At 34.9% G+C, this 12,429-nt stretch overlaps 1 protein-coding gene across 1 annotated transcript in view; it reads left to right on the top strand.

The window, feature by feature from the left end:
- GIGYF2 (GRB10 interacting GYF protein 2) overlaps positions 1-12,429 on the top strand; it is a 98,571-nt gene that overhangs the window by 29,048 nt on the left and 57,094 nt on the right. The window contains exons 4-7 of the mRNA XM_032225223.1: positions 2,486-2,581; positions 5,439-5,556; positions 7,953-8,064; positions 9,228-9,268. Coding sequence (XP_032081114.1) covers positions 2,486-2,581; positions 5,439-5,556; positions 7,953-8,064; positions 9,228-9,268 — 367 coding nt within the window. The remainder of the gene's footprint in view (positions 1-2,485; positions 2,582-5,438; positions 5,557-7,952; positions 8,065-9,227; positions 9,269-12,429) is intronic.

Here is a 12,429-nt window from a genome sequence, read left to right as displayed (position 1 = left end):
ATTAATTTTGAAAAAATCAAGTTATTCTCCTGAGTGCTGTTTGGAGAGTCCAAGCATGGGGTTAACACAGTCTATCTGCCCTAGGACCGAGTGTCTTTTTTCCTTTGACCACGCCTCCCTTTGCCTCTAATATCTCAGTTTAAAAACTCAGTCCACCTGAGAGGACTTGAATTTGGGGAGTTCCTTGGTCTTAGTGCAGATAGACTGAACTTCCCATTGTGCTTTGGAGTCAAAAAGTAGAATTTGCCATCCTCAAGACCACCAGGAAAGGATTGGACGTTTTACAGAGTCTGTCACTGCTTCCCGAGGCTGAGAGATTGCCGGGATCTCTGCCTACCGCTGGTCGCAAGCGGGGTGAACTGTGAGTCCTTCGCCTGGCGGAGGCCGGCGAACGGAGGGGGAATGGCGGGGGGGGAGCTTCCTGATCAGCCGCTGAACACTTCAACAAGATAATAATTATGGAAGCTATCGAAATAGAGAAACACCCCCACAACATGAATAAACATAACGATACCTCTTGCCTACCAGACATCTGGAAACCAGCCCTAGTCAACAAACGATCCTCACCCACCACCCAGGCAGTTACAACACGAAACAACAATGGACACACAGGCAGTACCAATCAGCACCAATCTACCAATCATGATACAACCACACGACCAATCATTCCATTTACTGAAACAAAGTCAGCACTCCACCTCCACCCCCCACCAAGATTTATAGAAAGAAGGCAGCTCCTCCCACGCTTTAAGCCCAAAGCCCAGCCTGAAGATGGCGAGTTCAAGTTGTTTGGTGTAACATAATTTTGTGAAAGCCTGGTGCTTATGTATTTTAGGATTACAATCTGTGGGATTAGTGCCTATATCATTAATATCCCAAGTAGTTTCATCTAATTATTAAGGGGAATATCAGCATCTTTCTAAGCCAAGTAATATCCACCAGTAGCTATAATTCAGATAGATATCTTCATATTTAGAGAAAAATATTAGAGCACTAAATTTTGTAACCAAAGGAATTGTCTCCTGTATGAATAAGTGCAGAAGGACAATACTGATTTTATTTTGCATTTTGTTGCCAGCAATGGTTTTCTACGGTGGTATTTTGAATCAAGACATCTGTATCAGGTTCTCATGTTAGCCAGGCCTATTACAACATTAGGGAAATTCTAGAGAACCTGTTTTGCTTGGTATGCAGCAGATAACATTCGTTTCTAGTAGATGAAATGTACTTATTTTATGGCTTTTGCAGATAAGCACATTGGATCAGCTGTTTGCTTGCTGCAAAATATCCTCCAGTTTCTATTCTCTTTGGAAATAGATGGCTTTTCTGTTCCTTTCTTCCGACTTTAAGAGCCATCTTAGATTCCCATTTTGTTGATGGGATTTCCATGTTCAGCATATAGCTTAAATATTTCTAAAAGGTTTGCTCAAACTATATTTGCTTAGGTAACCAATCCTGGCAATGAAGAGAACCTTTCTGTAGTTTTGAATCTATTTATGTCCAGACCCTTTAACCCTAACAACATTCAATCTCAGACTGCTGAACTGGCTCACTGGCATTCTTGATTGCCATTTCTCTGCCAGTATGCTCTGCACTGCATGTGTGCATTTGCTGTACTTCACCCTAATTGTCCAAGTGATTTTGCTTTTTCGTTTGAATTTGGGTATTTCTATTCCATTCTTCTTTTCAATACTGATTATTCTACTAGAAATCTCTCTTTACTGTCTGAAGATGTATAGGGTTTTCTGTCTAGACTAGATAAGATCTTTCTGTAAGCCATGGAAATTAGCTATTGCAGATGGTTATGGGATTTTTGTCATATTTACTAAATAGTTTGAAAAGTAAGTCCTCTGTGGCAAGTTTTGAATGTTCCATTGTTAGAGTGGAAACACTGAGACAGTGGACAGCAATACAACAATCATGTTCTCCATAAGTTTTCTGCCAGAGAGCTTTTATAATCATTCTGTGATAACTCTTCTCCTTATTTAAAAACTATTGACTTGGTATACAAATAAAAACAGACATTATATTTCATGGATTGACCATGGCCTTATTTCTTTCTTATATATCTGCCTTTTTGCCCAGCATGTAAGATTCCTACTCATCCATATTTTGTTAGCAGAGACCACAAAGTAGAAGGATAAGTTGGTTACCTGAAATTATAGCTCTCTGAGTGGCCATCTGTGAAGTTACATAATATACCTTTCCCCCTATGGCTTATGTTTTCTTCTGTTGGTCATTCTATTCCCTATTTACCTGCTGTGGTCGTTGTTAAGAACTCAGGAGAAAATAGGAATCACATTGTTGAGATATGCACACTGGGAGCCAGGGGCATGTTTCCCTCAAACTTTCCATTTGTTCTAAAATAGTATCAACAAGTTGATGTACAGCATTAAAATCCATATGTATGATGGTGTAGATGACCACTCAAAGTTCTATTGTTACAGGTCTGCAACCTCTCCTTTTTTTAAAATTTCCCCTTTAGATACCCTCAGACCTTCTGGATAAGGAGTTTCTACCTATTCTACAAGAGGAGCCCCTACTACCTTTGGCACTAGTACCTTTTACAGAAGAAGAACAGGTTAGTTTAAAAAAAATGGGTATGTTTATGAGAATGTAATGATAGCAAAGTAGATTATTCATTATAGCACATTTAACACTCAGGTTAATATAAAACATTAACAGCTATAAAACATTTCCTTATTGTCATGCATGGTAATATATACCACATTAATATTTTATAATTTAAAAATTAAATATTCTCCCCATATATTTAAATACATCTACTGTCCCTTATCAAATTTCATATTGGCCAATATTAAAATTAAAGAATTGTAAATTATATTTCAAATATCTGTGTTGATCTAAAAAGTCTTTAATGCCATTTTCAAATATTCAGAAAATTTCTTGTTTAAACAATGTATCACAGAGTAAAAAATATATGGTAATTCTGATTTTACATTCATTACATTACATTACATTTAACTCGTTCTATTTAGTCAGTGTCATTTTGATAAAGTACAAGGTAAGAATATTTTACACACACACACACACACACGCACACACACGCACACACACACACACACACCACACCGTGTTTCCAAAAAATAAGACCCAACCGGAAAATAAGCCCTAGCATGATTTTTAAGGATGCTCGTAATATAAGCCCTAACCCAAAAATAACTCCCTGTTAAGATCGTCAGACAAACACATTTGGTACCATATTTTCCCAAAAATAAGACCTAATCGGAAAACAAACCCTAATGCATCTTTTGAGTGAAATTTAATATAAGACCTGATCTTATTTTCGGGAAAACACACACAGAGTATATATTAGACATTGTTTATTTCATTTCATTTTTTTAAACCTTTCTGATAACCAACACAAATTCATCTTTAAATCTGAAGTTATTATATATTTAACAATAATTTTAGTAATTATAGTACATTATTTTCATTTTCATTCTGACATTACTGTTATTAGAAGTATTTACGGGGTAGATGTAGGAGAAGACCCCCGGGACAGAGGTAAATGTATTATCCTTTTAGTGTCTTTGCATTGCCACAAGAGATCTAAGTCCATCCCTTTTTGAATTCTGTTGACCTTTATAAAGTGCCAATTTGGTTCTGACTATTAGTTGACCATATTCTTATGTACAGGTTTCAATAAATCTATGCTGCAACTTTATGAATGATCCTGATATTGGCATAAAACGAAAGCACCCAAGTCTGTCTAGAGCAGCGATGGTGAACCTTTTTTGGCTCGTGTGCCATAATGGGGGGGGGAGTGCAGGGGGATCATGCAGTGGTGTGCCGTATCCATAATGCAATGCGCGACCCCCCAGTACGCATGTGCTTATGAGAGGCGCGACCAACCCCCCCATTTTTTGCATGCTTTTTTTCGCCCTCCCAGGCTCCAGAGGCTTTATAGGAGCCTGGGGAGGGTGAAAACAGCCTCCCCGCCCCCCTGGAGGCCCTCTGGAGGCTTCAGGGACCTTCAGGAGGACTAAAAAGGACCCTACGAGCAAACCAGAAGTGACTTTCGGTTTGCTTGTAGGGTCAGTTAAAACTCTCTGGAGGCTTCAGGGACCTTCGGAGGACTAAAAACTACCCTATGAACAAACTGGAAGTATTGGGCTGTGGTCTGGGGGTTGGAGACCGCTGATGTATATGTAACTGTTTCTAAATAAACTTTCTTTATAATTGGATGGTGGTAATTTAATTTTAAATTTTTGTGTGTGTACCCTTCTCACTGAATCTATTTTAGATTCAAGACTTTGTTTTAGAAGCTTGTACAAATAGCTGTTTTTATAATTGGCAATGGAAGGAAAACAGCCAGAAATTTAATCATTTTAATATTGATAAATAATTTGATATACAGATAATACTCAACCTATGGCCAGAATTAGGATCAGAACTTCATTTATTAAGCGATATGGTTGTTAAATGAGTCATGCTTGATTTTATGACTTTATTTGCTTTGGTCATTAATCACCATGGCTGTTAAGCAAATCATGTGGCTTTCCTCTTTGACTTTACTTATGAGACACCCCTTGGGAAGATTGCAAATAGTGATCATGTGACAACATCCCCCCCCCAAAGCTGCAACATTGTGAATACATGCCTAAGTTTGATCACATGACCAGGGGGATGTTGCAAAGGTTGTAAATGTAAAGACTGGTCACAGTTCATTTTTTTCAGTGCCATTGCACCTTCAAATGGCTGTTAATTGAATGGTTGTAAGTCGAAGACTACCTGAGACCACCATTTGAGTACAAATAATCTAGCACTCAATATTGTTTTTATTTAGTGTTTTAGTCTGTGGAGATTCTCAGTCATCCAGGTCGTGGTTGACCTGGTGCTTTTTCAAAAGGCAACTGGACTTTCTTTGGGTTTTATTTTCCTTGAAGATATTTCACTTCTCAAGAAGTTCCTTCAGTTCATAGTTAATTTTTTAGTATTTTTTCTTTTTTTCATTTCTTTTAAACTAAGATTATTTGCATTAATTTCTGAGTGATTAATAGTGGTGATATTAATAAACTTAACTATATTTTGAGTTTTGCAGTGATTTGCAATTAGGAGTTTGTTTTATATGATCAATTATTTAATTATTCAAATAATGAAACAAGAATTTTAAATATAATTATACATTTTGTTTGTTTACTGATATTTTATCTTCTATACGCTGCCTTCTCTAATTTATTTTTTCTGTGCAATAATTTATTTCAGTCTTAAATGCTTTAAAGTATTTTTTAATAAAAAAAGTTTAATAGTTCATCAGTCATTATTCATTTGCTTTGTCATTACTTCTCTAATATTGATTTGGTGCTTCAGTTTGTTTTCAGTTGCAGAATAATATTGGAGTATAGTATGAAATATGCTTTCATTTGATGATATCTTCAGAAATGTTTTTGTTACTTCTTTCTTACTTTTGGCAGAGAAATTTTTCATTATCTGTAAATAGTGCTGCTGTCCTACGATTAATGGGACGAGGAGGAGGAGGAGGAGGAACAGTAGTAGGGGCTCCTCGAGGTCGAAGTTCCTCTAGAGGTCGAGGTGAGATTATTTAATAAACAAAATGATGTCTTTTTAAAAAGAATTAAATGATATTTTTGCTATAAATATACCTTAGATTTTTTTTCTGTCCTTAAATGAAAGAAAAATGAAAAGTTAAAAATAATAAATATAAACCAACACAGAGAATGTACCCCAAACATTTGTAATGGAAAGTTAAAAAATTACAACATGTGAAAAAATGAGTGCTATAGTTCTGAAGGGTAATTCATAATGTTTCTAGCCAATGCTCAATTGTTCTAATGTACTAATATTAAACATGTGATCTATCTAGAAATCAAATGAAATGGCTTTATAATTGGAATGTCGTAAACATATTCCTAAATGCTGCATTTGTGATGTGGAAATAAATCATTTCTGCTGTCATTGGGTAGCATAGTCACCTAAAACCTGCTGAATGAGGATCTCGTATTCCTGTCATAGCAGTGCTTATGAGATCTGACATTGGGGGAGGTTTTGGTCTTCCCCTTGTCATGATCAGATCCCACCCTGATTACCATGGGATTCTCTGGCACCACCATCCACTACAGAGAAGCCAGATCATTAGATCAGTCTGCCCCCAGTAACTGATGGACCCTGATAGATCAGTCTGCCCCCCAGAAGGAGATGGGGGTTGTTTCCATTGGTCTGTTGCATGATTAATCTGAAGTGTTGGTTGCCACTTCATAATAAGATGGTGGCTGAATCAGATTATACCTATGCAACCTATCCCCTCTTTTAGATCATCCCGTAGTTTAGGGAAGAGTTTAGGCAGATGAAATGAGAGAAGGAAAATGTAGAATGTTACTGGCATTCTTCAGGAGATGAACCTGACCAGACAAGGGTTAAAGCCACTACAAGGCCTACCTTTTAGTGGTAAGCGTCAGTATTTCCCCATATTTTGTCTGTGGACAGCCATCTTGCAGCCCTGTTTCATGTGACTATCCTCTTGGGTAGAGTGGGCTCAGAGAACCCCTTGTAGGAGTATGCAGAAGAATTTATTCAGGATCTGCCAAAGTGATTCATATTCTCTCACAGTTTGATGCTGGCCTTGTTGCCGGTCTAGGGGAGATGCCTGATCTGTCTTGCCTAGTTATCTGGAATCAGTTTGAACATATTGGGCCTGACAAAGTGTACAGGTTTCTTAAGACTGTGAGTTCAGTCACCTGCTATTTTAGCTCTTAACATTTTAATTTTTATATACTGATATTTTGTTGTACATTGCCCAAAGTCCTCCTTTGAGAGAGATGAGAAGTTTAGAAATGTGAAAACCTGCAAATGCTATTCTGTATGAAGCTGCACTCCTTTTTTGCACCTTTTAGTGCTCACCCTAAGTATTTAATTGCTGAAATTTGGCAGCAGACTGCCTAATAATAGGAGGACAGCTTCTCTCTAATTTCCAGTAGAAAATAAAATGTTTGCTAAACCATCTAACAAGTCTAACATATTTATAAAATGGAAAAGAAATATAGCTTAAAATACAAGTCCTAATTTCTGTGAAGTTGCAGCACCACCACCTTGCTCACTTCAGTCCATAATTGAATCTGCCTACTTCTACGTTAAGGAGTGTTTCTATGATTGACCAGCAACCATCCTCACCCATGCTTATTTTCTTGCCTTTCTCTAAATCTATTCATAGTGTGCTCAGAACCACAAATATAACAAAGATGTTTTATCATTCTTTAAAAATAAATAATAAATGTTACATCAAGTCAAGCAGAAGAAAGTTGATTTCAAAGTTTTCTTTATATGCTGGCATGTTGATGTTGCAGGACTTGGCGTTTCTTGCTTGTTTCATCAGAGATAAAAGAATGAGATGGGATGTTTGGTTTGAGAAATGGAAGAGTAATATATTGAAAATGTTTATAAAAATAAAATGGATAGTCATGGTGGGAGAAGTGCTGAGATCTCAGCACTGAGACATTGCCAACACATACTTTTCTTTGATAAATTGTCAGTCATGGCCCAGTGGTTGACTGTCTCTCATGTAGATTAGCTGGGTAATATTGAATTCAGCAAATGATTGAAAGAAAAGGAGTTGAGAGTTCTGTATCTATATGAAGAATATCTGCAAAGAAATCAATAGACTCTGTGTAGGTTAGATAGGAAATCTATGGCGCACTTTCCCAATTTGAGTGCCTTTCAAATAAATGGACACTACTAAGAGCTGAGCCCCTATCTCCAGAGAGCACCAAATTAAGGAAAACCTGTGTAGAAAAATGTAATGGATGATGGAGATGAACTATATTTTCACACCCTTCCTCTGCTAAATTTTGTAGGGACATATAGCATCTGTACCTTTTAATATATCTCATCTCTATATCTTCTAAAAGAATATTTGAATTCAGTTCTGAAAACTGTGAAAGGTAATGAGGAAACATTTCTGTTTTATTTTTTAGGCAGAGGTCGAGGAGAAAGTGCTTTCTACCAAAGAAGTTTTGACGATGTGGAAGGTGGATTTGGAAGAGGAGGGGGCAGAGAAATGCATAGGTCACAGAGCTGGGAGGAAAGGTAATTCTAAAATCATATACAGTGTAATGAAATTGTTTGCTTTTTTAATGGAGCAGTCCTGGCTGTGCTTTGATGTTTATGCCTCGGTTAGATTTTTTTCTAAGAATATATTTCTAAAATATTAAATCAGAACGTGACCAGTGTTTGTCTCTATTTGTGTATATAAAAATAAGCTTTATTTTATTACAACTTTTGTACTTTTAATGTATATTATCCTGAGTAATTTTACGTTCAAATTACAAGTAAAGAAATGAATGAATTTTATATTTAGAACTGGTAGCATACGCTATATTCATAATAAAATTGTTTTATAATAAAATAGCCCTAAGACTTATTATTCTCGAGAAGTATGGAATCATGAGGTCCAGATTATTTTGTAAAATATATTGCTTTAACAAGATACAGAATATTTCTTAAATAACTATATTAAAATAGAAGGTATTATGTAGTATTGGTGATTCAGAAAATTACATTAAAATGTTATTCCTTAGAAATTATATTAGTGATGGTTTTCTGAGGAACATAGATTAGTACTTATTTTCATGTTTATCCAAGAGCATGAACAAGAATTGAACTTGCTAATAGTGTTGGTTCTTGTGTATCCCGGAAATCTACTGTAAGTTGATATTCAATAAACAGAACAGCATGTTAACTCAAAAGGGCTTTAGATTTGTTTCACTAGTAGATATATCTGTGGCATTGGAAAAATGTCATGTGAATTTGTAGTTCAAAGGAACAAACAATTATGGGAGAACAACATTATGGGAGAAAATAATTGAATCATATATAATTTAAATATAAGGAGAAAAGAGTAATTGGTGGAGAGTTCTGTTCACATTGGTTACATTTGATCTTATAAAAGCATGCAGAAAACACAGCAAAGCAGAGGCTAAAAACAACAAGCATGTTATGCATTAATGTGCAGTAAAATAGAATAAATGTATTGATAATATGAATTAATTCTAAGAACCTGTTTAATATAACTAAATATTGAACAAATTGATATAATGCAAGTGTTTTAATAAGTTATCTCCAAAATGGTTTTCATTATTCTGTCTCCATACATTCTTGGATTTCTAGTTTGAATTTTCTTTTAAGTTGCGAAAATGAAGCATTTCTCCTAAAAAAGCATTCTTGTATATTTGTTTTTCTAATTTTTTTAGAGGAGACAGAAGGTTTGAAAAAACAGGCAGAAAAGAACCAGGTATGTAGGATCTTTTCTCTGAAAACTTTAGAGGTATAACAGTCAATACTCTCTGTAGTCAGTAGTTGTTACTTAAATTCATATATTCGGATATGAAATTATCCAACCCAGGAATAGTTTCCTTGTGCAAAAACCCTTTCCATCTGGGCACATTTTGAAGCCTTTCCAGATTGGGGAGTGTTACGTTTCGAAGCATTTATATAAATTGTATATTGTCATTTGAAAAAAAATGAGAAGAGTTGGGGGACAGAGTTGCACTGATTCTTATTACTGGGGTATGTTACATTCTGGTCAACTCTAAGCCATGAAAGTCACTGGATGACTGTGAGCAAGTCATTCTCTCTCAGCCTGATCTGTCTCACAGAAGTAATAGCTATGCTAAAAAAAAGAGAGAGAGAAAAGGCAAAAGGAGAATGCCCTTGAAGGACAGCAGGAAGATCCACTACTAAGATAATGCTCAGACAAGCACAGATTGAACCCATTCCAAGAAACAAACTTAAGAAAATATCTCAGAAAGCCCCTCCCTAATTTACATGACACTAAAGTGAGGGAGGAGAGAGAAAAGCACATTCACACTTTTAAGATTCTGTTACTATAGTTGTTCTAATAAAAGGAGTTTTCAACCCATATGGCATTTCTTTGTTAATCAAATATAGAGCTTACAAATATTATATATATTAATTTGAGAAACTGAACAAAGGAAATATTCAGTTCAACATCTGATTTAAAAATAATAATTCCTAAAGTTTCTAGAATAAACACTGGACCAAGAACCATATTACCTAAAAGATACAGGAGGATTTTTCCATTAATAATTATACATGAATGAAAGCACTGGGAGGTCCAAGAATACTTTAAAATCTAATGAATTGTAAGAATTACCAATGAAAACAAGGGGCTGAAATGGAGACAGGATTGAGGGAGAAATTACTGATTTCCTCTTAGGAAATGAAAATTAGAAATAATGCATTCAAGGTAGAGTATAACTGGGATTAGTAAAGCTGATGTTAGAATTAGAATTATCGCTTTATGTTTGAAATCTGAATGCCATTTGTACTTGGTAATGCTGAAATTGGCCAATCAAATGTGTATTTTGTTTTCAGCATAAGCACTTTACTACAAAATCTTTTAACGGTATCTCACATTGCTAATGTTGCATTACAAGAGCAAGTTGCTTTTGTTAACTAATATTTAAATTGTAAAAGACTTTTGAGGCAAATAAAATTAATGCTTCTACTTGAATTTGGAAGCATATGACATTTTATCTGGACTGTTTACTTGTAGATTGAAAATTTGCATTTGTTTTATTGTACATATCTATATATTAGAAATGTAAAATTTAAATATTATAAAATTAGTACAGTTAAGCCAGAATTTGATAAAAATTGGGTACATAGATCAAAAGGAAAAGCTTTCATAATCACTACAATGTAGAAGGGAGACAGTTGTTTAAAATGATCGATAAAAAGGTAAAGTACAAATGCAATTTAATGAATTTTCAAAGTGATAATTACTATTGCTGTTTGGTTTCTGCATTGAGCTAAGCCATAATCACAGTAATCAGTAAATGAAAAGATTAAAATCTCAGCACAGATAAGGGCAAAATTACTTCCAAAACATTGTAAGAGAACATGAGTTTAGTGGTATATTGTGATGATATTCCAGATCATTTTTTCTAAAGCGTGGTTTGTCATAACTCACATCTCTTTTCCTCAATTGTAAAACACATTTTTCCATCCTGAGAATATGGTATGATTACGCTTAAGATTACATACATGAATATCATTAATAACCTTAATAAAATATTGGATCTCATATGCTTTAAAAACTTAGCAGCTTTGAATTGGCAGCTAATATAATTGTGAAATTAATTAATTGTCCAGAGCCCTACCATGTTCCCAGTAGATCATAGCTTCCATAATTGTCAGGTATAACCCATTCCTTAGATTTGGGAATAAGAATAAGCTTCATAAAAAGTACTTTATAATTGGTAACAAATCGCAACAATAAAACAAATCTCAACAGCAACACCAGTATATACATATAAATACATTTATCCAGGTTCAAGAGCAAAAAAGCTAAACTCTTCATAACGGTAAGTTAGAAATAAAGCCATTTGAAAATAAAACTATTAAAACCTATACCATGTTCTTCTGAGAAGAATCTTTTAATCATCCTTTACATAAAAGCACTTGGAAGTTCTGATGATGCTTTGTAGTCTTTCTTATGTGTGTATACATAGGAATTTATTGACTTCTCCAGCTGAAAAAAAGTTGAAAATCCACCAAATGGTTCTTTTAAACTTAGAAACAGCAACAGTATTAGTTCTGATAAACTGGTCTGGTAATAATCATGAATCAGTTGGCATAACGTCTAATGCTCAAAGTCTGGTAATTAGATTTCATGTTTGCTCAATTATTTTGTCAAGTCTAATGTTTATCTGCACTTAATGAACATAGTAATATGAAAAGATAAATAATTGTGGGAAATGCAGGACTTTCTGATGATAGAATTATCTTTCAAGACAGAAAAAGAAGAATTATTCTTGACAGAATAATTATGAATACAGATTGATGTTTCCTGATGTCTGTTAATGTCTCAATGCAGAGTATTAGTGCCCAATGTGTCTTAAAATTCTTCTCGTTCATTTTCATCACAAAACTGCCTAGGGATGTTGAACTTGTTCTTAGCTGTTGGAACAAAGAGATTTGGCAAATGCTTGCAATTTTTCCTTAATAAACAAGCACAGCAGGATTGCAATTTCAGTGCCACAGAAAATACTAGCAACATTCTTCATAGCATGTTTAGGCATCAGCATATTCTGTTGTAACTGTATAGCAAGGAAAGGTGAATTTGAGGTCCTATGGGAACTTGAGAATTTCAGGTGATCATTCTTTTTAGAGGAGATATCTTTAATAAAGTTGTGCCCATTTTTCCATAGTATTTACTCTCATTTAATTTAATTCCTTGAACAATTCTCTGGATTTAACAGTCTTCTATTTTAGGTCAGTGCAGTTTTAATCATAGTCCATTGAAATTGGCAGGAAGTGTTGTTGTTGTTGTTCTTCTTCTTCTTCTTGTTTTCTAAGGATTTGTGCAATGGTTCTTGTCCCTGACTTTTTTGTGCAGTTCTTAGTGGCTCATCCAGTACAATGGATAAT

This window comes from Thamnophis elegans, chromosome 10 (assembly GCF_009769535.1).
Source record: "Thamnophis elegans isolate rThaEle1 chromosome 10, rThaEle1.pri, whole genome shotgun sequence".
Classification (NCBI taxonomy): Eukaryota; Metazoa; Chordata; class Lepidosauria; order Squamata; family Colubridae; genus Thamnophis; species Thamnophis elegans.
Note: the sequence above shows the minus strand (reverse complement) of the source record. Positions and strands in the feature narration are given on the sequence as shown.